The sequence below is a fragment of the Sceloporus undulatus genome, chromosome 6 (genome assembly GCF_019175285.1).
Source record: "Sceloporus undulatus isolate JIND9_A2432 ecotype Alabama chromosome 6, SceUnd_v1.1, whole genome shotgun sequence".
Taxonomy (NCBI): domain Eukaryota; kingdom Metazoa; phylum Chordata; class Lepidosauria; order Squamata; family Phrynosomatidae; genus Sceloporus; species Sceloporus undulatus.
In genome coordinates, this window is record NC_056527.1 from 138,033,568 (window position 1) to 138,058,988 (window position 25,421).

General features: G+C 44.3%; 1 protein-coding gene across 5 annotated transcripts in view; it reads left to right on the forward strand.

Moving 5' to 3' along the window:
* Positions 1 to 3,740: 3,740 nt before the first annotated feature.
* Positions 3,741 to 25,421, forward strand: part of IGSF9B (immunoglobulin superfamily member 9B) — a 140,086-nt gene continuing 118,405 nt past the window's right edge. For all 5 annotated transcript variants that reach the window (XR_006104830.1, XM_042477404.1, XM_042477405.1 and 2 more), the window contains exon 1: positions 3,741 to 4,042. Coding sequence is in view for 4 of the 5 variants with exons in the window: in XM_042477404.1 (XP_042333338.1) it covers positions 3,955 to 4,042 (88 nt within the window). In the remaining variant the exon portion in view is untranslated. The remainder of the gene's footprint in view (positions 4,043 to 25,421) is intronic.

A 25,421-nucleotide genomic window follows, 5' to 3' on the forward strand; every position in this document is an offset into this window, starting at 1 on the left:
TGATCTTGTGCAGTCTGCCAGTGGAAAAGGCACATGAATCATTCTCCCAACCCACATTGTTCGCTCCCAACTCCAGAATAGAAATATTCGTGCTTTTGGAGATATTTGGTGGGTTTTTTAAAAAAAAGTTGGATAAACAGAATCTTTGAAAACTCATTTTACCCCATTTAGTTAAAATAATTCGTCATGGGGAAGGCAATGGCAAACCTCCTCTGAAGAAATGTTGCCAAGAAAACCCCCATGATAGGGTTGCCTTTGGGTCGCCAGAAGTCTGAAATGACTTGAAGGCACACGACAACAACATTGCACATTATCAAGTCAGCGTGAACTTATGGTGACCCTATAAATGAGAAACCTCTAAGAAGGCACACATCAGCCTCCATTCTCAGGTCTTGCAAACTCGGGGCTGTGACATCCTTCATTGAATAAATCCACCTATAGTATTGCCTCCTTTTGTTTTTCATTTTCTTCCTGCCTTCCATTTTGCCAAGCATTATCATCTGTTCTTATGAGCCATGTCTACTCATGATATGTTCAAAGTATGACAGCCTTGGTTTAATCATTTTTGCTTCTACTCAGAGTTCAGGCTTGATTTGCTCCAAGATTCATTCATTCATCTTTCTAGCACTCCATAGTATCCGCAGAAGCCTTCTCCGGCACCATATTTTAAATGAATCTTCCTGTCAGCTTTCTTCACTGCCGAGCATCCATACTCATACATCGAAATCAGAACTATTATGGCCTGGATGATTCTGACATTGGTATTTAATGATACATCTTTATATATGAGAATCTGATCTAGATCCTTCATGGCTGCCTTTCCCAGTTGTTGTTATCTCCTGATTTCTTGACTACAGTCTCAGTTTTGATTAATGACAGACAAGGCATAGGAAATCTTTATTTCAGTGTCTCTGTTACCCACTTTAAAGTTATGTAAATCATCGGCGGTCATTAATTTGATCTCCTTAATATTCAGCTGTGACCTTTCTTTGTGTTTTTAATCATCACAGTATACTTTCAATCTCTTACCTGTTTTGCCCCACTGAAACAGAGAATGACTGAAAGGTACGTTACATATGGCTGGAATATGCAGGTTAGCAAGTGTAGCAGCCTCATTTCAATGTGGCGAGTCCTTTCCAAATATAGCATCTTCTCTGAACTGAGGCTGCTCTTCCTTGCCTCAAGAAAGTGGCTGGGGAAGAGAATCATTGTCCATGTACAAAGTGCTGTTAATGCATAACCTTGGGACTCTTTGAGTGAAGATGAAAAAGAAAGAAAGAAAGAAAGAAAGAAAGAAAGAAAGAAAGAAAAGGCATGAGTTAACACCTCTCCTTTTGCAAATGAAGACCTATGAGGGTGTCATGCACTGGTGGCAAAAGCTTCTCCAGCCAGTCTCTTTTATGTACTTTTTATTGGTATAGGAGCCTTGCTTCATTTTCCTAAATGTAATACAGTTCAGATCCTAGAAAAGGATCTGTTTTTTTTTTTGGGGGGGGGGGCACTAAAGTTGTTCAGAGTTTATTCCTGGCATTTCACCCTCATCTGTGGTTGGCATCTTCAGAGAATAAACTCAGGAATAAACTCTTCTAGAACATGGCCACATAGCCTGAAAAACCCATACTATGGATGTTGGCCATGAAAGCCTTTGACTTCACAAAGGTACCAGTGTTTTATGGATTTGGGATGTTCTTGTACTTAATGGTGAAGTATGTAGAGAGATCTTGTCACCCCTTTGAGACTAACTGAAAGAAAGAAGCTGGCAGCATGAGCTTTCGTAGAATTCAGTCTGCTTCCTCAGATGCGTTACATGCATCTGAAGAAATAGACATGAAGTCCAGGAAAGCTCATGCTGCCAATTCCTTTCTTTCAGTTAGTCTCAAAGAGGCGACAAATCTCTGTACATACTGATTCCACAGACTAACATGGCTATATCTTTGAATTTAATGATGAAGGTGCATTGTAGCCCTGCTGGGACTCCCAATAGTCTCCTGTGGCTTTTTAAAGACTGGCATGCCATGCCACCTTTCTCTCCAGTCTTGGTGGCAAGGGAAGGAGGGCATGCCAAAAGAAGGAGATGAAGTCTTTGGCTGCCAAAGTCATGCCTAACTCAGAGCAGGAGAAGGGGGTGGGTGGGCATTGCCATCCCACACAGGTCCAAGAGGGTGGGATGGAGACATCAGGAGAGGAAAGAGCTGTTGCTCAGAGGTGTCACTAGGGTTGGCATCACTTGGTGCGGTAACTCATGCTATTCCGCCTGCCCACACTGACCTCCTCCCATGCCACGCCATACAGAATCCTTAGTAATGCATTTCTGCACTAAAGTTACTCATAAATCATAATTCCTGTGTATCACCGAGAGTCACGGCAAGAGTTGCGACCCTAAACAACCGGCCAAATTAAAATGACATCTTTACATTATGACGTCCTACGCGCAGCCTTGAGTGTATTGACACATGCGTTGTCTCATGGGCCGAAGGTGAAAGCTGGGTTTTAAATGTGTCGAAAGAACATGTAAAAAGAATGAAATTTTGTTAAAAGTTTAAACAAAAACAAAAAAAGCCGTGGGCTTCTCCTTTCTTTTCCCATTCAGCCTCCCCCTCTCACCCCATCACTTTAAAGGGACGCAGGGCAATGCCCAATGGATGAGGCTGGGGAGCAGTGGGGTCAGACTCTTTAAGGGGGGTCACCCTGTGCTGCCCACACTCCTCGCATCCTCCTGGGGGGGGCACTGTTACCAAGGGGAGTTTGGGGCATCTCTGCCCCCTCTTCTTCCCCTCCCTCCCCCTCTTCTCTTCCCCATCTTTCCTCCTCCTCCCTCCTCCACTTCTCCCCTCCTCTACTCCCCTCTTCTCCTCCTCTCCTCCACTCCTTCTTCCCCTCCCCTCTCCCTCCACCCATTGTCCATTCCCCTCTCCCCTCCCTCTCCCCTCATTACCTCTCTCCCCTCCTCTCTTCCTTCCTCCCTCTCCCCTTCCCCTACTCCCTTCTTCTCCCCCCTCCTATTACCCTTTTTATACCCTCCCGCCTCTCCCCCATTCTCCCGCCTCCCCGCCTCATTCTCTCTGCTCCCCCCTCCCTCTCCCTCCTTCCTCTTCCTCCTCTCTCTCTCCCTCTATCTCCCTTCCCCTCTCCTTCTTCTCCCTTCTCCTCCTATTAACCCTTTTTAAACCCTCCTCCTTTCCCCTCTACCCTCTTCTTCTCCCTCCCTCTCCCCCATTCTCTTCTCGCCTCCCCCTCATCACCCCCCCCCCCCTCCTCTTCCTCTCTCCCTCCCTCTCCTCCTTCTTTCCCCTTCTCCTCCCCATCTTCTCCTCCCTCCCCTCCATTCTCCCCTCCCTCCTTCCCTCCTCCTCCCTCCCTCTCCTCCTTCCCCCCTGCCTCCCTCCCCAGCGCTTGGGGAGGGCTCTGCGGAGCCTTCCTGCCCGATGCCCTGGTCTGGTCCAGGGGCAGCCCCTTGTGCCCATGATGATGCCACGCAGGGAAGCCCTTCCCTCCCTCCTGCCTCGCATTGCGCATGATTCTGCGCTTTGGGCCGGCTTGCTGTCCAGCCCCCCCCTGGGAGGAGGGAGGGGAGGGGGTCTCTCTCTCCGCCCCGCCCCTTTTCCCAGGCAGCCAATGAGGAGTCGGCGTGGGCGTCGTGGGCGGGGCGGCTCAAATGGGCCAGGCGAGGCTGCGCGGCGGGCAGAGGGCTCTGGGCTGCCCAGGGAGCCCGAAGGACGAGGATGGCCGGGGAGGGAGCCGGAGGCACCGGGCGGGAGGCAGGTAGAGGCCGAGGCCAAGGCCAAGGTCAAGGCATCGTCCGGGCGAGGAGGAGGAGGGCATGAGAGGGAAGGGGCGGCCGAGGCAGGTAGGCAGGCGGGCCTCGAAGCAGCACCAGCGGCAGAAGGAGGAGGAGGGGAAGGGCTCCGTCGGCGCCCGCGAGGATGATGCTGCTGGTCGCCGGGCGGTAGTACTATGATTTGCTATGTGGCCGCTTTGATTGCAACCCTCATCGGAGCCTCGGGAACGGCAGCGGCGGCAGCAACGGCAGCGGCGGCTCAAGGTGAGAGGAAGGCCACGGGGGGCACTCCCTCCATTTATCCCTCCATCCCTTGGATGCTCCCCATCTGCTCCCTCCATCCCTCTTCTCGCTCTTCCCTTCTTTCTCCCTGCCTCTTTCTCCCTCTTCCCTCTCTCTCCCTCCTTCCCCCTCTCCCCTCCTTTCTTCCACTCCCTTTCCACCTTTCCCCTTCTTCCCTCTCCTTCTCTCTTCCCTCTTCTCCCTTTCTTTCCTGTCTCCTTCTTTCTCTTTCCTCCTCCCCTTTTTCTTTTCATTCTCTCTTTCCCCCTCTCCCTCCCTCTCTTCTCCTTCTCTCTCCTCCTCTCCTCCTTCTCTCTTTCTCTTTCCCCGTCTTTCTCACTCTCTCTTTCCCCCCTCTTCCTTTTTCTCCTCTGTCTTACCTCCTTTCCCCTCTTCTTTCTCCCTCTCTTTCCTCCTCTCATTTTCATCTTCTCCCTCTTTTCTCTCTCCCTCTCTCTTTCCTGCTCTTCTCCTCTCCTCTCTCCCTCTCTCTTTCCCTCTTTCTCCATTCCTCCTCTCCCAGCCTTCCCCTTCTCCTCCTTTCTACCTTCTTTTCTTGGGATTTGGAGGGGGGGAGTAAGAAGGATGCTAAGCTTTGCCATACTTGGACCATCTTCTAAAACTGCCTCCTTAAGTCCCAGGAACACAAGGTGGAGATGGGAGGAACTTGCACGCTTCTTTTCCTAAGGCCAGCATGCTTTTATCCCTGCCTTTCCTTGCTCCTTGCTTTTCAGCCCCAGAGATGGGACAGGCTTGGGAGGACCAGGGCCAGGGAGAAGCAATGGGGCCTGAAAAGGACTTTTTCGGAGGCACCCTGCAGTGCCAAGAGGAGGGCTTGGGTTGCAGACTTTGCCTTGGCACATTGGGGAAAGATGCACACAGCTTCTTCTCCTTTCCTTTCCTTTCCTTTCTTTTTCCATGTGGATTTTGCTCTGCCTGCATTTTGCAGGCAGGCATGCCCTCAGACCAAGGTGAAATGCATGAAATCAAGTGACATCCTTTTCCAAGGATGGTTTTGTCATCCAAGAAAATTGTAGGCAGATGAATAGTCAGTGCAGAAATTCGAAGGCTTTCGTGGCCAGCATCCATAATTTTCTGTGGCCATGTTCCGGAAAAGTTTATTCCTGACATTCTCTGGAGATGCCAGCTACAGATGATGGCAAAATGTCAAGAAGAAACTCTTCTAGAACATAGCCATGTAGCCCGAAAAACCCACAAAAATCTATAGCGCTGAAATGGTTCTCCAAAGCGCATCTGTCCTGGCTGTGTGCTTTATCATTGGGATCACACTCTGTGACTCTGCCAGGCTTACAGAGGATCAGGCTGCATGCAGAGATAGGTGCTTTTTCCCCTGCAGAAGTCTTGCTTGGATGGTGGACAGAAAAATCTAGTTCAAGGGTGAACTATGAAACCTCGGTCAATGGCGTGTGTGTTTCAGCAGTAGTTTGCTGCCCAGAAAAGTCGTCGTCGTCGTCGTCATCATCATCATCATCATCATCATCATCATCATTTTTTGCAAGCAAGATTTCTAGTCTCATTTATTAATGGCGAGGGAATCCCACACATGGCTTGTTTCAATGGGAGCACCATGTGGTTTGCTTCATTTTTCTCTAGGCATGTAGGCGCTGGTGGGCGAGCGAGGGATGCCAGCTTCATTTGCAAAGAAATGCCAGATTGGGTTTCCTTCAGTATATTTGGAGAAGTGGGTGGGTGGGAGGTTCGGAGAGCGATTCTCATTGCGTCGTGATGCAGTTTTGGATCAAAGATGCGCTTCTTGCGGTGGAAAAGGGGGGGGGGGACGACGACGCTCCATTTAGTGACATGTCTTAAAGTTCAGGGGAATGTGCCTTACTTTTTGCCCAGTGCTGCTGCATTGGTTCATGTACTTACATGGTTCTGAAACAGCATCTGGCAATGCTTGGCTTAAAAATAATAATTCCTTTTAAGGATTATGTGGAGAAGGAGGAGGAAAGCTAGAACGGCCGTGAGCATCTTATGAAGATGCTAATCATTTTCCAAAGGGCAGGCAACCAAAACTGTTGAAGTTAATGAAATGTTCGCTCTCAGATGGCAACTGTATGTAGATTGTAATCTCTGGGCAGAAGGCCTTTGGATGCTGCCAACAGTACTTTCTAGGGGAGATTTTCCTTTCTTGAAGTTAAAAAGAGCTTTCCTATATCAAAAAGCAAGAAGGGCTGTGGCCAAGGGATTCCTGCCTGGATTGGATGATGGTTGGAGGAAAGTAGGTCTATGCTTCTCTTTTTCCTGGAGGCAGCAGGACCTGGATTCCTTATGGATTTTTCCCTTGTCAAAATGTCGATGTAAACCAGCTTTGCAAATATGCCCACAAACCATTTTGTTGTGTGGCTTCAACTCCTTTCTGACTTATGGTGACCCTAAGGCATCTGCCTATCATGGGGTTTTCTTGGCAAGTTTCTTCAGAGGGCCATTGCCATCCTCTGAGGCTGAGAGTGTGTGACTTGCTCAAGGTCACCCAGTGGGTTTCCATGGCCAAGCCGGGATTTGAACCCTGGTCTCCTGGTGTCCTAGTCCAATGCTCAAACCACTACTGTTTTTTAAAACCAAACCTTGTTACTCCAGTCATATAACATGCCTTACATGCCACTTGTGCTGAAACCAAGACAGAATATTGTTTCCATTTCTGTTTTCCTACTTGGTCACTTGGTGGTGATTTTACTCCCTGGAGGTGTTTCCGTTCAGGTGTGGCGGCTCACCTGCCTGATGCAAATGCTGTGTTTTGAACCAAAGTTTCCCATGGCAGTTCTTCCTTTTCTGCCCGGGAAAGGGTTTTCTTAAAATGATTTTTCGTAAAGCGTGGATGTGCTTAAGCGACGGTGTCAGACATACATTTCCAGGATTAGCGTATGTGGCTCTTGGAACCAATTTCCCACAACAACGTTCACATTCCATTAGTTTAATTGCATTTCTACAGTGTCGTTTATTTTCTGGTTGCTAAGCACCTTAGATTTGTGTGTGGAGTGGGGAATCTTCCTTCCAAAGCTAGTCTTTGCTACTGCTGCATTGTAGGTCTGCAGTTGAATGAGGCAGGAATAGAGAGATGGGAATCAGGGTCAGGAAACCGTGGAACGTGCTTTTTTTTCATGATGTGATTAAAAAGCAACAATTTTTACATTTAGTGAGGTTCAAATGGAATTCATGAGCCCCAGTTACCATCCTAACCCCCACCCCACCTGTCATTTTATTTTGGCCAACAACACTTGCATGGAGGACCTATGTGTCCATGCAAGTGTTCTTGGATTCCTACTCTCATCAGCCCCAGCCTGCATGGCAAGTGGTCAAAGGCTGATGGGCATTGTATTCCAGCAGCATTTGGTCTCCCATCTCTGGTCTAAGCCAGTGCTAGTCAACATGGTGGTCCATGAACCGTGCTGATCCCAGACCATTGGCTTCCAGTCCATGGAAAGTTTTTAGGAAAGAACAGAAAGCCCACAACTGTAGCCCTACACATTTCCCCTGCAACATTGGGGAAACTAAGTTCCCCGTTCCCCACATCAGATCTCTACAGGTGCGCTGGTATAAATGATAGATTTGTGATTTTAAGGAGGCTAGCTTGCCGGTCTGCACTCCTCAAACGATTGAGCCTTTGTGGCTTGGTCGCCACATGAGTGCCTGAAAGTAAGAAGAGGAGTCATACTCACTAGTAGAAGACATGCTTTGCATGCAGAAGGTCCCAGATTAAGTACTTGGCATGTCCAATTCAGAAGGCTGAAGACCCTGATAAGATGTTTCCATCCATCATATAGACAATATGGGGCCAGTGGACTAAAGAGTAGCATTGGACATAGCAGATTCAAGTTAAGCTCTTGTTCTGAGATGTTCAGTGCCTTGGTTACATAGGAAATGGTTGAGACTCCTTCTATCCATGACCTGCTTTGTCTGTTCTGACTTCCTAGCAACTTGAGTAAGGCTCATTGCCACCAGCTGGTATGTTGCACCCATAAACTTCTGCATGCAAAGCATGTGCTCTCCCAGTGCTCTCAATGGGAGAGATCTGCAGGGGAGATCACAGTTTATGCCCAGTTTCATTCATATTATTTTCCCGTGGGGGTTAATGCATCCATGACTTTTCAACTGCTAAAAGCAGCCTGTTCTCTTTTGGCCAGGAAGAATTGGTTTCATAGAGTCCAGGGCACCTAAAAAAACATGTCTAAACATTGCTTTTATTTATTTATTTATTTTCCTTCCTTAAGGCTACTCATGTGCCATAAACAGAGGTGCGCTCAGGCTAGTACCAACTTTTGTAAGGTGGTAAATCGTTTTACAGGCATACTTACAAGGCCGATGCAGTGCTGCCACCTGCATTCAGGCAGATCGCGTAAATCAACCCCCTCCCCTTCCCTCCTCTGCAGTGGATCAGCCTGTATGGTCCAGAGTAGTGAGATTTATCATCAGCTCCTATTCATGATAGTTTAATAGTGCTTGCTCCAATCTGGCATCCAGTAGGAGTGTCATGCCTAGCCAGCAACACCATACCTTCTGGATGTAGATGATGGGAGTTTGAGCTCACACATAACTGCAGAGTACCTAGTTAGGACAGAGCTTGCTAATGGATCCTCCATGTGCAATCTCAGTCTTCTTCCAAGGACCAGAGGCTGCAGTCATGTAGGAAAAAGCCACTACAGGTTAAATCTCCCTTATCTGGAATTCCAAAATATTTCAAAAACCAAAACTTTTTTCGTGGGTGGCTGAGATAGTGACATCTCTGCTTTCTGATGGTTTGCTGCACCCAAACTGTGTTGCATGCACACAGTTATTAAAAGTATTGTATAAAAATTACCTTCAGGCTATGTGTATAAGGTGTGTATGAAACTTAATTGAATTTTGTGTTTAGACTTGGGTCCTATCTCCAAGATATCTCATTATGTATGTATATGCAAATACAGGTATTCAAACCATTCAATCAATCAATCAATCAATCAATCAATCAAAATCCTGAAATCCCAAACACCTTTAGCATCAAGCATTTCAAGTAAATGAGACTCAAGGCATATGATAACAACAACACTCTTGACTAGTGCCTTCAAAGTTCAGATTCACTGTTCCATTGATCTAATAAGATGCTACTGCTGGTCTTGCCACTGAAGCATGTGGATGTTGGAATTAGTAGGATTTGTTTTTTTGCTTTGTTTCAGGTGAGCTTTATTTATACATTCAGTTACACATTTTTGAATGTACTGTACAATTATATATAACTTCTGTTAATCAATAAGGAGAAATGGAATTAGTAGGATTTGAACCAGGAGAGTTCCTCTTGGCTCTAGAGCTGAGGATCAGATTGTGACTCCTTGGGAAATGGAATACAAGGATGCACAAGGTCTCAGGTTTGATCCTGGTTGTCTCCAAGCTGAGTGGATGCATGTGATGGGAAAGACTTCTCTTGTTACTAGACCAATTTTGGTATCACTCTCTCTGCCTCCAACTTGGGTACAGTATTGCCCTGCATATCGCCCTCCAGTTCAGCACTTGGATGAGTCAACATTTGGTCTGTAGCTGTCAAAATCTCGGCAGGGGCACCAAAAAGGAAATCCATCTGGACTCTGCTTCAGATGTGTGCGGACTAGAACTCCCACCATCCCCAGTAACCAACTCAGTGGCCTTGTTGTGTGGGAATGGTGTCTAGAATTCTACTTTTACTCCTGACTAGAGTAAAACTATTAAATTAATTGCGTTACCTATGTTTGGGTAAAAGCAATGATCTAGTAACTGATTCACTGGCTAGGGTGAGTTTTCTGTATCTGAAAGGCTTGGGGCCAGAGTTTTGCATTTCAGAGTTTTTTGGATTTTGGAGTATCTGTATCTGCATATATGTACGTAATGAGATATCTTTGAGATGGGACCCAAGTCTAAACACAACAATCATTTATGTTTCAAATATACCTTATACACAGAGCCTGAAAGTAATTTTAGACAATATTTTTAAAAAATAATTTTGTGCATGAATCAAAGTTTGTGAGCACTGAAGCATCAGAAAAAAAAAGTATGACTGCCTCAGCCACCCATGAAAAAAGTTTTGGGTTTTGAAATATTTTGGATTTTGGAACTCTAGATAAGAGAGACATGGCCTGTATTCTATTCAGGGATAAGCAATAGGATCCCAGCCATTGGGTGTTGCAGTCCAGCACACCTGGAGAGTACCAGATTGGAGGAAGGCTGGCAGTTGTAGAAGCCAGCGCTGGCATATATTGACAATATTGCTTTGTCTCTAATCTGAGTGTTGTGGCTGCTGCTTGGGTGCCACTTGTTTCCATTTGAGAGTGCTCCTTTGCCATCCTCAGGCTCAGCATAGTGAACTTGTTGATGCCACAATGTCATGGAGTCCATCAACCTTGGATGTATGAAGATGTTATAGGAGAAGGAATCCCTCTTGTTTCACTTGCACTGAATGGTGGGTGGTACAGAGGAGGAGAAAGAAAAGGCATATCTCTCCCTTGCTCAGTCAACCAGGCTGGACTGACTTTTCCGTGCCTCACTAGTGGCTTTCTTGCCTGGCAGTGCCCTCATCTGGCACTCACTGAAGGAATAGTTGGTGCTGAATGCTTATGGTTCCCTGAACATTTATGTTCATGTTAGACAGGTTTTTTTTAAAGCCACGTAACAGCATCTAGATGCATCTCCTTATCTATACTTCAATTGGCTTTCTGTGATGGGGTTGAGATGAGGGAAGATCTGAAAGTTGCCTTGGCAGTGGTACTTTTTTGTAGGTTGTGATAGCATTTGTGAAACCCAACTCTTTGCTTCGGCTTGACACTGCAGAACGACCCCAAGCTCGCTTTCCCAGTTTTCACAAGGCTTTTTGTTTCATCACCTCCAAGTGATTTTTATTTGCTCATTGTGTTTAGCTTGTTGTTTGATAAATAGTTACTATTTTTTATTTTCTAAAACTGTGTCTGGCTGTTTTATTGAAGAAGTGAAAGGGAGAATGGCTATGCTTAACCACATTGAACTCATTGATCAACATAGCCATTTGTCCAGAATAGCAGTTACCTTCAGGCCCATGTGCTAGATCCAGAGGATCATGAGGGTAAAAGGGTAAAGTGGGCACCAGGAACCCAAGGATTGATAGTGAAGGGCCATCCTGAATAGAGGGTCCCATCTGAAGGGTCATGCTGCATCTTTCTTGTAGAAAAAGGGCAAGTGCAATTGTTTTTAAAGCTATATAAATGCTGAAGAAAGGAGAAGAGCTTTTCTTTTGTAATCCTATCATTTGTGCAATGAGAGAAAAATACATTGGGTTTAAAAAGGGAAACCAAAGAGCTGTTCTGAGTGCAAAGGAAGAAGTGGGCGCTGAATTACTATGCTGAGTGTGTCTGTCTAGAGCTCCCTCTCTGTATGTTTCGTACATGCGTGCACTGTGAGGGTATGCATGAGAAGGGAGTGCAGTACGATGGCTGTGCACTCTCTGCTTAGTGTATGGTGTGGGCTGAGGATACCCTGCAAGTGTCACAAAGATGGTGTGCCTCATGCAGAGTGTTGTTGACACCGCACGTGAGTGCGCACCCGGAGGTATGGTAACTGTAGGTGGCAGGAACCACCAGCTGTCTGAAGTGTATTTGTTGCCTACCCCAGTGTGTTTGTATGTGTCTGTGTATGCTTGGTATGTGCAGCACGAGAGCCTGTGAAAAGAGAGCGTGGGATGTTCTGGAAGGCTTCTCCTGGGGCTCTTGGGTGCATCCTGCAAATTAATTGCTAGCCCAAGAAGAAATTGAGATCTCTTTCATGGAAAGATGCTGATCAACCTAATTTTTTTTTTTTTTTGGCATATGCAGCAGTCTTTCTCCTGACCTGGTTTATTCCAGATGTGCTGGACTGTGGGCCATGTCATGGACCATGCTGGCTGGGGCTGATGGGGGTTGTAGTCCAAAATTTAGTCCATTTGGAAGGTACCTAATTGGGGGAGATTAATACACAAAGCCAAAATCAAATCAAAAGTCTTGGTTTCCACACATTGTCCTGCAAAAGACGCATCTAGGAATCCTGGAAAGGGGACATCATGGTGACACTCTCCTGTTGTTGGTACTTACTATCTGGTATACTGTCCATGAACATGGAAGTTCTGTCTTCTGTAGGCATTGGCTAGTGGAAGGTTTATACTCCTTGAACTCTTCAATTTTGGACAGAAGTTTTTTTTTCTATTTCTGGTCTCAAAATTGACATGTGACCATGCTCTCTTGTGGATTCTGGGAACTGCGGCCCAACAATGTTGTTTTTCAAGGTTCTGGGAGAAGGCAGGTGCAAAAAGGGATGGGGCTGTTGTATCTTTTGACAGTTTTGCAGAAGAGAGACTTTGAGCAGATTTGGTTTGTCATGCATAGGTGAGAGAAACAGCCAGAATTAAAAAAGCACAATGTCCAAGACTACAAGAATCCCTGTCATATCAGTCCATGGAGCCACTGTGTGCTGAACTGGACCAGCCATCCATCCATCTTATCCACTACTGTCTTTTCTGAGTGGCAGCTGCTTTCTGGAATGTCTAGATCCTTTCGAACCCAGAGATGTCAGGGATTGAACCTGGGAACTTTCAGTGTGCAAAACATGTGCTCTGCCACCTGAGCCATGGCCTTTGCTTACCTCATTGCCCTGCTGAAATGAAGCTTTCCCCAGCCACACTGCTCTAGAGACTCTGCCAGCTGTGCCAGTAAAAGAGCTTTCCCTGTGTATTTGGAGGCAACATGATACCAGGGAAACACTGTCTGCATACCCTGAGCATTATGCCACTCAGCTTCCTGTGACTTGCTGCCAAGGAAAGCTACAGGACAAGTAGTATCTTTTATCCTTGCCCAAATGTAAGAGTGGAGATCTGCCCTCCCATACCAATGGGCAGGATGGGATGAAGGCAAGATTTCACGGTGTCCCATTTTGCTGTGAGCCATATTTCCAAGATGTTCCCATCTCTCCCAGCTCATAAATTCCTGATAGGATTTGTTTGGGTTTGTGGGGCAGTGATGAAGAAACCTCTCAAATCACAGGTTAGGGCGAGGAAGGGTGGCAAAAGCTAAAGGATTTGTGGTTTCTTGATGAAGCAGATTTCTCTGGAAAGTAGGGTCTGTCAAGGTTTTTCCTAAGAATTCATTGCTTTGGGTTTAGAATTGTGGAGCCCAAGATTCACCAAATCCAGCTTCCAGCCATTTTAGGAATCCACAGCTAACATATCCCATGACAGTCGGCTAGCCAACCTCTATATACAAAGCTCCAGTGAACCAGAATCCACCATCTTTTGAGCTGGTCCATTCCAGTATGCAAGTGTAGTGTAGTGGTTAGAGTGATGGATTAGGACTGGCGATATCCATGGTTGCATCCTCACTCATTTCTTTATATGGCACTTCTTTCTTTATATGGTAATTTTCTCTCCAGTAGTAAGAACAACATGGTTAATATATGTCAAAATGGGAGGGCATCCTAAAGGAAACTCAGTTGCTACTTTCCTTTATGATGTATTGCCATATGGTAAACAGCAACCATGCAGCAAAATTTTGTGGTTTGTGTTCCACCTGTCAATTAACAAGAGATGTATTTAAAACACACAACACTTACTTTGAGTGTTGTGTTGGACTTCAGCACCTATAAACCTCAGCCAGCATGATCAGGGGTCAGGGATGATGGGAAATGGTACTTCAAGACAATTGGCAGGGCCTCATATTCCTCACTTATGCTTTGGAAGTGTGGAACCTCTTTCACCCCAAGAGATTTCAGAAAAAAATATGTTCAGAAAAACTTTATTTTTGGAGGTGAGGATTCATTACAATGGTTGGTTAAGGCAAAAGAGTGGAATGAGAAAATTAATAATAGACCTTAAAGCACTTGCTTATTGTGGTGGTGTTGGTGTGCTTTCAAGTCCTCCCTAACTTATGGCAACCCTATGACAACCCTATCATGGGGATTTTGGGGCCAATTTGTTCAGAGGGCCTTTGCCTTTTTCTGAAGTTGACAGTGTTATTTGTCTGAGGTCACCCAGTGGGTTTCCATGGCTGAGCAGGGATTCAAACTCTGGTCTCCAAAGTCGTAGTCCAATGGTCAAATCAGTATACAATGCTGGCTTCCAGCAACTAAGTCTTAGGAGAGGCATTTCAACCTTTTAGAATTGGGCAGAGGGGCAGCACCAGTGCTGCGAAACTGCCAAAGTATGATGCCATGAGAAATGGGGTATATCCGTCTAGAAAATTTCAGGAGGGTTGATATGTTGGCGAGAGGAATCAAATTCCTGTAAAAGCAAATTATAATGTTTTTGGAGGATGATATTTTGCTAGAAAGAAAAGGAATGCAAAGATCACTGGCAGGGACAGTTCTTTGTTGATCTTGTGTTGCTGAAACTGCTGACTTTTCTCTTTTAAGATACAGTATTGAAAACAGCATTAAGGTGATTGATCAGTTAAGTCTTGGTATTCCTGAGTTGCAAGTTCAGATGCCTCAAGGTGGCATTTGATTGCAGTTCATGCAAAACACACTTAGGCACTATGCTTTTTGGTCCAGAGCAAATCCTAGCGTAGGAAAGGAATGGAGGAGGGAGCTATTAATTTTCGTCAATATTATAATGAGATGGGTTATAGACAAAAATGGGGATTGCTTATACTTGTGTGTAAATGGCTTTGCTTAGGGGATTTTAAAGCCACCTCCCATCACATATGGCACATCATTTTGCTGTATAGTAGTTGTGTTTTTACAGTAGTTTTTCTTAGACAGTTTTAAAAAAAGAGCACAGAGAAATATATAATATAAAGAAAATTGAGTCATAAGCAGCAGCAACATAGAGGAAAAGTGTTCAGAGACCTGACAGAGGCACAAGGGGCAAAGCAGGATGCTGGAGAGATCTCTGCAGAGGCAAGCACATAGTCCTTGTAGGATGGGGATTGGAATGTGTGCTGTTTGTTATGATATATGACTGAGGTGTGATATAAGCTGTTCTTTCTAGCATTTCAGCTTCTACACAAACAGTACAATGTATGGGGCTGTATAGCTTTGCAAAGATTGTGGAGAGACGTAAAATTATATGCTTTATGGCTCTGGAAACTAGGCTTTGAATCCCTGCTGGGCCATGGAAACCCACTGGGTGACCTCGGGGAAGTCACACTTTTTCAGCATCAGGAGAAGGCAAAGGCTTGTGGATTTTGGATTTTGTTTTATTTTGCTGCATAACCAACATGGCTACCCCTGAGTATGAGGAACTGTATCTCCAAGTATCAACCAAAAAGTAGTGTCATTCACTTTGCAACAAACAATTGCAGGAATGGCTTTTAAAAAGTAATTTGCAGATATGGCAGGATAGTGGTCGCTTCATTTCACCTTTTGTTTTCTGCTGTGGATTCAGTCAGGCTTGGGATGATAGTGTCTGCATTCCAGTTTAAAGCAAGCCATTCACATAATTGATGTTCGGAGTGAACAGCAGTTTTTACAACACACACACACACAATGCGGTTAGCAGGAAGCGAGGCCCTGATTTGCATTAGGACCACAATGGTGTGAGCAAAGATTTAAAGCCCCTGTGCTCATTGTGTCAAGACGTGTTTTTAGATTGGGTCTGCAATTTCTTTAAAAGCCAGTTGCATGGATGTATCTCATCTAGCCTAACCCTGAAATGTCCATTCAGAAAACAGTGAAGAATTAAATCTACTTAATTCTAAAGCCCATCTTGGGCATAGTTTGGAAGCATAAGGTACATCCACTTTGCTGAAGCTACTCAAGTCTCTGTCCAGTGAATGCCTGGATAGGAGATGCCTGGGCACTCCATACATTACATGGAGTTCCATAGAGGAAGGCAAGAAGGGAAGCAAGTGTATACAGTGGACCCTCTCCATACACGGGGATGCGCTCTGGATCCCTCTGCGTATGGGGAAAAACACGTAAGCTCAAACCCCATTGGCTGCAGTGGGGGAGCACTTTGGTTTTCGGTGCGGCACATGCGCCATGGGCGCATGCACCATTCTTCGCCATGTGGCGTGGGCATGCTGTACATATAATGGAATAGCTACCATTGGATCAACAGGGCTGGTGTGGTTAGCTTTCACTGGGTTTCCTCCCAGGAAATGGATGTGCCCAAGTGTGTTTATGGCAATTGGGCAGATGAGTCTGAATATGTTTGTAATAATTGTAATTTTATTAATATTTGTAATTTTATAATGTTTTTAGCTGATGTTTAAAATTTTTTATTGGAACATGTTTTTAAAATTGTTATTGTGAGCTGCCTTGGAACCCTTTGGGGTGAAAGGAGGGATAGAAAACAAACAAACAAACAAACAAATGTATAATAGTTGTGCATACCCTGGAGTTGGACACCGTGATGGAGAGAATACAGTTGTTTGGGGTGTACAGTGCTCAGCTTGCTGCTCTACACTTTTCAGTATCTTCATTTCCAATCAGAAATCAGATGATGGCAGATGAACATCTTGGCAGAATGGGAAACCTCTGCTGGCTCTGCTTAGCCTGCCAACCAGGAGCTCCCTATTTGTGGTGAATGCATTCAGCTTACCATTGTCCAGCTAGTATCTGGATCTAAAATACAGACTGCATTGACTCCTGCCACACTGTAGAATTAATGCAGTTTTGACACCTCATTAACTGTCATGGCACCATCCTGTGGAATCCTGGGATTTGCAGTTTATTGTGGCACCAGAACTCTCTAACAAAGAAGGCTAAATATCTCACAAAACTACAGATCTCACAATCCCATAGCCATTGCTACAACATGGGCATTATTCTTCCTTCTTTCCTCAACGACTGCCTTTTTAAAAAAATTCCACCTACTCTGGTTTATAAAATTTATTTATAAAACATGTTTATTTATAAAACATCCTAAAAAGCATGAAAGATTGGGCAGTCTTTTGCCTGCTTGACTTAGCCACAATGTAAGTATTGCCCACTGTTGATTTTTGTAGTCTGCACGTCACTGTGTTGGGTTTTCTTCGGCTCCTTGTGTCTAGCTTTGCAAACCAGTTACCCCACTCCTTTGGCATTGTGTGAGGTCTTTTTTGCTCTGGGCAAACATGGTCCTGATGGTACCCAGTCCTTTCTCTACCACGTGCAACATGATCATAACAGCTTTGGGCTAGGAGGTGCCTGGCTGGCTGGAGGTGGAGGGTGGATAGTTTGGTACTTTCTGGCCTTATTATCCTTTTTAATCTTGGCTGAGACTTGGGGGAACTTTCCCTGCCCTTCCTCCCCACTATGAGGTCCTGTTGACTTCTAGCTCTTGGAAAGTAAGTGAGAGCTTGTAATCCTCTGGTCTCACTAGGCGGCCAAAGATTAATCTGATTCCTCGTGATTATTTTTTCCTCGAATCAAAGGGAGGTGGTGGTGATGGGAGAGAGTGCAAAGCACTCAAGCTTAGTGACAAAGCTACATGTCAGTGGTACTGCTGGCAAGTGTTTTTGTGGCCATTGACACCTATAGAATCCCCAGACCAACATTTCTTTTTGCTACTCCTGGAAGCTTTCTTGTGCAACAGTTTACTTTTTAAACAGGTTTCAAGCTCCTGCTGTACTATGTAATGTCAAAAAATACCCCCTATATATATATATATATAGTACCAGAGGGTCTCAGGGCATGAAAGTGACTCCCGGAGCTGCTGCAGTTGCTCGCTCCTGCTTTACACAATACTGAAAGCCAGTGTAGTATAGTGGTTAGAGGCTCAGACTAGTGCCAGAGAGACCTTTGTTCAAACTCACTGGGCCATATAACCTATAGCCAAAACACCCTACAAACCTTCCCAGCTCTGCTCTTTCTTCCAGCTCAGTTCCACCTTCCCTGTTTTTTGTACCATGCCTCTTGTAGGTTGACCTTAAGACGCTTGATTTCTATGTAGTCTCGAGTCATTCTATGTAGAAAATCAAGGTTTAAAAACTGGCACCAAATTCTCAAGAGCCAACTTGACCTCCCTGTCCAGATGCTGCTTTGTAACAGAAAAATAAGAAAGGGAGAAAGTAAAGGCCTTTGATTTTAGGTTTGCAAAGTTGGTGATCTTTAGCCATGCACATTGGAAGAAGTCATTGGTGGTGTGCTGTATAGATACAGCCAGCTCTCAGCAATGTGGCTTTTAAAAATTGTCATAGCAGAGTGGAAGAATTGAGGGGGGGAGCATGTTGGTGGTACAGAAGGCCTGCAGAATCTTCCTCAGAAGTTTCTTAGATGACTGAACAGCTAATTGTAGCTTTCTGTCATGTGTAATTTCTAACCGACTGAACAAAATTTCCCACAGCTCAGCCAGAGACGTTGGCTCCTGTCGGATTTGACTAATGATGGGATGGGTGATCCAGAGAGTGGAAAGCCTGCAATTCACCAGCATCTCTTTGCATATCTTTCGGTGCTCAGGAAAATCACTTTTTAAAAAAGTCACTTTCTGGTTATTACGTACTCCCAGAATCCATTGTGGCTGTGCTGGCTGGGAGATCCTAGGAGTTATACTTCAGAAGATTACTTTTCCAAACTCTGATACCTTTGATGGGGGTCTCCCTCCTTTTTTTCTTTTTCTTTGTGATGGGGGAACACATATTTCACTTTGTGCTGTGAGTTGTGGTGATAGCCACTAGTTTAGATGACTTTAAAAAAGAAGACCAGTGAAAAGTCTTGTGCCATCTCTATCAGCTCCCAGCTGCATGAGTTAAATGGAGCTTCTAGGTTTAGTGGCAGTATGCCAGTCTTTGGCTGGCCATTGATGGAAATGGAATGCTTATCTCAATCAAACTTTGGTCAGATCCAGTAAAGCTGTTCCTATGCTCAGGTTATTTCTTGTGTATTTCTTGTGCATTTTTAATTGTCTTGTTTGTTCTCCTCCCTCAGTGGGATGTTTGAGATATGTTCATAAGTCATCTAACTTGCTGACTTTATTCCTTCTCCCCTTGGATCACAGCCCCCCTAATCTCAAACTAAGAAAACCAGTGTTCATGCAGGCTGGGGCATTTGGAAAACTGTAGTAGTAAAAATAAGTTTTCCAAACTCTGCTACTCCCCATGCAACCTGTTCCTTCCTATTGCTACTATTAAAAGCTTCATGTGGGGTTCACTCTATTTGTCATCACAGTAGAATTGAAGAATCTTAGCTGGAAAGTCCATCTGCCTGACATGCAGGAATATACTACTAAAATGCTCCTGGGAGATCCCCACTGAACCTCTGTTTAAAGATCTCCAAAGAGGTAGAGTCCATCACTCTCTGTGGCCATCTGTTCCATTGTCAAGCAGCTCTTGTAGTAAAGAAATTGTTCTTAATGTTTACAGTGGAATCTCTTTTCTTGTAATTTGAATCAACAGGAGAAATTAAAGATGGAGGGGCTAACCCAAACTTTCAGAGCCTTTCACCTCCATTTGGATCAGACTATTACATCAATAATTCCCATACCAGAAAAAACTGGGGAGTTTTTATGGGAGCTGTAATCTAGCATGTCTGGAGAGTCCTAGATTGGCAAAAGGTTGAGCCAAGAGTGGTTCACTGCATCCTGGCTGGACACTGGGCATCTCTCACACGTGTCTCTGTCTCTGTCTGCCAATAATCAATGTCACAGTTGACCAGTGGTAGGGCCCAGCTGTTGTGGAAAAGTCATGTGCAGTAGCTGAAGCCACATGGCAAGGGCAGTCAGAAATGTGGGCAGTGGAGGTTGTCTGCTGGACATTTAAGGAATCACCTAAATGTGGTACTGGAGGAGAGTTCTGCAGATACCATGGACTGCTTAAAGCACACATAAAGCGGGTCCTAGATCAAATGAAGCCTGAATTCTCCCTAGAAGCCAAAATAACTAAACTGAGATTGTCCTACTTTGGGCATATCATAAGAAGGCATGTTTGTTGTTGTTGTTTTGTGCCTTCAAGGGGTTTCTCACTTATGGCAACCCTATCATGGGGATTTCTTGGCAGGGTTTGTTCAGACAAGTTTTGTCATTGCCTTCCCCTGAGGCTGAGAGTGTGTGATGTGCCCAAGATCACCCAGTGAATTTCATACCCGAGTGGGAATCAAACCATAATTTCCAGAATTATAGGCCAACACTCAACACACTACACCACACGATCCACTAGAAAGACAATGGCGCTTGGTAGGAAAAGAGGAAAATCACATTACAGATGGATAGAGTTGACCAAGGAAGCCATGGCCCAGAATTTGCAGGATCTGAACAAGGCTGTTGATGATAGAGTGACTTGGAGGTCTCTCATTCATAGGGTCATCATAAGTTGAAGCCAACTTGATGGCAGTTAACAACAAAAGGTGCTGAATCAATTTGGGGGATAGGGTTCAGCATGTAGGATAGCTCCTTTAACATTCCATCTAAAAGACAGAGTGAATTCACCACCACACTGATATTCTCTGGATGCAGGGTTGTAATTGATGGAGGCATACAGTATATCTTTGTTTCAAGTCCAAATTGAGGGACACAAAGAGATACTGAACCAGAGTTCCAACAACTCTGAATGCATAAATTGGGATGCTTTGCTGAGTTCTTTTATTACCTGTTAATGGTAGGAAGCTCTACATGTTGGATACACTGCCAGTGGAGAGTCAGTTTTGCACATCCACTAAGCTTTTCCTTTGGCCTCAGATGAACCATCCAGATTACACAGACAAAGCATGGTTGCCTCTGCATGCAAGGCACTCCAGAGAAGCCAGCTTCCTACTGTACTGGGGGATGGAGAAAGAAGCCTGATGTTTGCTCAAGCAGAAGAAGTTGATGCAGCCCACATCAGAGAGGGGGGGAATGAGAGAAACCAGGTACTTTACAGACGAAATAGATGAAAAAAAGCACACTCCTTCCTTTATTCTCTTCCACTGAAAGATTGTGTATGATGGGTAACCTACTTCTCCCCATCCTCTTCCTGGAAGCTGCAAACGTTTTGTATCTTTACCCTTCCTAACCCTCTTTTATTGCCAGGTTCAAAAAGACCAATGCAATTCAGACCTTCTTTTTCCTTTTCTTTTTAGATAAATAAATAAAAATAAAACAGACAAGGATCCCTTTCAAGGATCCCTGGTTTAAATCAAAAGCGAAATGTACTGCACACCAGTCTGTGAGTTTTTACACCTCTGTCTTAATGATTTGGTGATGTTCTGATCAGAAAAACTGAATCAGTGTCTGGTTTTGGGGGTTAAAATATGAAACTCTGATGGAGAAAAATATTTGACCTGGGCCAAGCATTACAAATGATGTAATAGGACATATATGAATATTTATGAGTCTATTGACTGAACTGCATGGACGTTTCTATTCTGTCTTGTGCAGAACTGCATTCCCCCTCGATTACCAGACCTGTTTCTGAAACGTTCTGTGCTTTTACCTTATAGTTTGGCATATCTTGCTCTTGGCTGCACTGTAATTTACTATAATTCATTTATCATCATTTATCAACAATTATTTTCTGTACTAGCATTGTTGTTATTACATGCCATCAAGTCAAAGCCAACTTATTGCAACCCTATCCAAGGGTTTTCTTGGCAAGATTTATTCAAAGGAGGTTTGCCATTGCCTTCGTTGAAGACTGAGAGAGTAGGAATTGACCAAGATCACACAGTGGTTTTCATAGCTGAGTGGGAATTTTAACTGTCGCCTCACAGAATCCTAATCCAACACACAAACCACCATCACACTAGCTCTTGAAACTATGGCATTTGTTTTAAAATGGGCTACCAACTTGGGTGACTTTATATAGAGGTTTCAGAAACTTGTCAATGGCCACTCCAGATGGTTTCATACTCTCCTGTATTAGATAGCATGTCTCTGTATGTCAGCTGCTAGGGAACATGAACAGCAACATTAAAAGCTGCTTTACAGTAAGTCAGACCATTATACACCACTGCACTGTACTAGCTCATACAGTGTTGTTGTTGTTGTTGTTGTTGTGTGCCTTCAAGTTGTTTCCAACTTTTGGCGATCCTCATGTTAATTTATTGGCAGTTTTTCTTAGATTGGGTTTGCCATTGCCATCCTTTGAGGCTGAGACAGTTTGACTTGCTGAAGGTCACCCAGTGGGATTCGAACCTTGGTCTCCAGAGTCATAGTCCAACGCTCAAACTACTACACTATGCTGGCAGAGCGTGATAATCAATATTGTATATGCACAATAAAGCATAATACATAATATTATTTGTTCATATTAAACAAAACTCATAATTGGATCCTGTGTGAGTATAACAATCGATTAAGTAGAGACTGCAGGTTACTTATACTTGCAAAGGGAATGGTCATTAGTGACAGGGATGGAAGCAGTAAGCTGGTAGGCTCATGGCACTGTATGTATGTGTTCCCAGGAGCAAGGTGCACTGGGAAGGGCACCATAGGATAGGTGATTTCACAGGGCACTGTTCCCAGAGCACCTTGTCTCTGAGCCTCTTCACTTTCCTCTAAAGCTCTGTCTTGGAGAAATAGGAAGTTTACAACCTCCAGTATTTTTCTCTGGTCCTTGTGACTGCTGCTGAAGACACATTCTTCTTTCACCACAGTTACACATTGTCTATTTTGGTTTGGTCACTGATCCCACAGCTTCCTCCATCACTGGTGGGGGAATACGACAGATCTCAGCTGATAATGTGAACCAAGCTCAGAAAATATGAACTCAGCCATCCAATGGAATCATGGTTTGAGGGAAAGTGCAAAATGGAATGAAGGCCAGTAAAAACAACATTAATCTTTCACTTCCAGATTTCTGATTGAATAAGCATACAGTATTGCAATCTGTTTGACAGGAGACCTGGGAAAGAGCTTTCAAGGCTCCCAGGGCCAAAATGAAGAAGGTCATGCTCTTTGGTAGAGAAGCTCACCTTACAGCAGATTGAAGGCTGGAATATAACTTCCTTGGCTGCTTGAGGGTGAGGGAATCATGTTAGATAAGGAAGGCATTGCTTACCATAATTAGTGTCTTGCCTGTTTAGGGTTGTGAAGTGCCATACCAGCAGTTTGAATTTAAATTAGAAACTAGCTGTCAGTGTGTATGTGTTAAAATAGGTGTGTGATCTGCTGAGCATATCCATGAAGATATGGGCAGTACCATCATGCACCATCTGAAATTGCTAAACTTCAAGGACCTACAGCACATTGGAAGTTGCTGAAACTTGAATGACAGTAGCAAATAACATGCCAATCCTACACATGTCTACTCAGAACTAAGATCCATTGAGTCAAATGGGGCTTCCTACCTGTGTACAGAAATGCATATGTTTCAGAAATGGTTTCCTTTGGCCAGAAACAGGTACAATTACATTTGGCAAACTCTTGTGGGATGAATGACCGGGTGTTTTGTATAAAAGTCTTAAGCCTTATGCATATTTGAGAGTAAGTTCTGTTGCTGGGAGAGAGTTACTTCTGAGTAAGCATGCCTAGAATGGCACTGTAGACAACAGCAAGATTTTACACAATGATCAGTAGTTTTTAATTGTTTATAGCAGCCACTTAGTCTGCACTCTTGTTCGGGAAATACATGAATTACAAAATGGTAAACTAGATGTGAATCAATGATTTACATCTGTCTTTCTCCCCCCACCTTGCCACGGCACTTGATGATTTAAATTGCATTGATCTCAAAATCAATTCACCTTGGAGCCCAAGGAATGAAGACAGAGACTTTCTTATGGTATAGGGAGGGGTGGGGAGAACATAGTGTGCGTTCTGTTCCGTGCTTCCATTTTCATTGCTTTGTGATGGCAGCTGTAAATGATGTGCATGCAAGTGAGCAAATGCAGAGAGAACTTTCTGCTCTCTTCAGATATGATGCTTTTCAGCAGAGTTGCTTCACACGGACAGTTGAAGGTTGTCTGACAAAGTACACCAGTATGTGAGTTTAGCATCTGAAAGGAATCGTTATTGTCTTTTCAGGAAAGATGGTGGGTTATTTGGAGAGGGAAAGGTCTGTTGTTGTTATATGCCTTCAAGTCGATTCTGATTTATAGCAACCCTCCTCTAGGTTTTTCTTGCCAAGATTTATTCAGAAGCGGTTTGCTATTGCCTTCTGCTAAGACCGAGAGAGTAGGAGTTGCTCAAGGTCACTCAGAGAGGTTTCATGTTTGAGTAGGAACTCAAACTCTAGATCTCCAGAATCTTAGTCCAACACACAAACCACTGCACCACAGCATAGTGAGATACATCCTTTAAATACCACCTATTTTGGAAAGTGGCTAAGATTTCATGATCAAGTGGAATTTTCTGTCAAGGTTGTAATCAGAGGAGAATGTGTTATTGTTATATCCTGACTTCTTCCAAGGAGCTCCAGCTGACATACATGGCCCTTCTTCCACTTTTTGCCTTTACAACAACCCTGTGATATAGATTATATTAAGAGACAGTTCTGGCCCAGTGTCATCACAGTGAATTTTGTGGCTGAGGAGGGATTTGGTCTTCAAAGTCCTAGTCCAGTGATGGCGAACCTATGGCACGTGTGCCAGAGGTGGCACTCAGAGCCCTCTCTGTGGGCGCATGTGCCGTCGCCCCAGCACAGAGTGTGCCAGAGTTTGTTACTAGAAAGCCAGAGGGACATGGCACTTTGCAATTAATAAGTGGGGTTTGGGTTGCACTTTGGGCACTTGCCCTCTAAAAGGTTCACCATCACTGTCCTAGTCTATCCATTATATTACAGTGGATCTGGGTTTGTTCTTAACACATTAGCTGAGATCCTACATTACAGCTGTGTAGTGGAAGTTTACGTTCATGCAGTTACAAAGTGGTTGGACCACGGTTCCATACAGATGTTGTACAACCAACTGTACATCTGACAGCATGCTTTATTATTGTCCCCTTGTGCAATGGTGAATACAGAGTGGCTATTTCTGCAGTACTTGTGAATCGAGTGATACCTTGAAGGCAGTGACAAATAGTCACATACCATTCAAGCATGTGCTGCTTCATGTGCAATGATCAGACTTATAGAATTCTGCTTCTGCAACTGTACACCGACTAGGACCATTGCACAGTGGCCAAAAAAAAAAGAGCACTGAATATACAGTGGAACTTACATGTACATATGGAACCAACAGGATTCTGTCCATTGTTACTTAAGTCTCGGCAGCTATTGTTGGCCTTTGGCCATTTTGGAACTCATTTATTTTTACTTAATTACTTGATACACATCTTCTCTGCCTTTCAACACTGTCTGGTCTTCCCAAGGTTTGTTACTATAGTGTGCTTTCAAGTTATTTCTTACTATAGGGACCATAAGGTAAACCTATCACAAGGGTTTCTTTGCAAGATTTGTTCAGATAGGGTTTGTCTTTGCCTTCCTCTGCAGCTGTAACAGTGTGACTTGCCCAAGGACACCCAGTGGGTTTCCATGGCCAACTGGCCATTTGAATCTTGGTTTCTCAATGTCCACTTAGATCCCTACACCATGCTAGTTCTCACTTCTGAAGATATATTATAATATAAAAC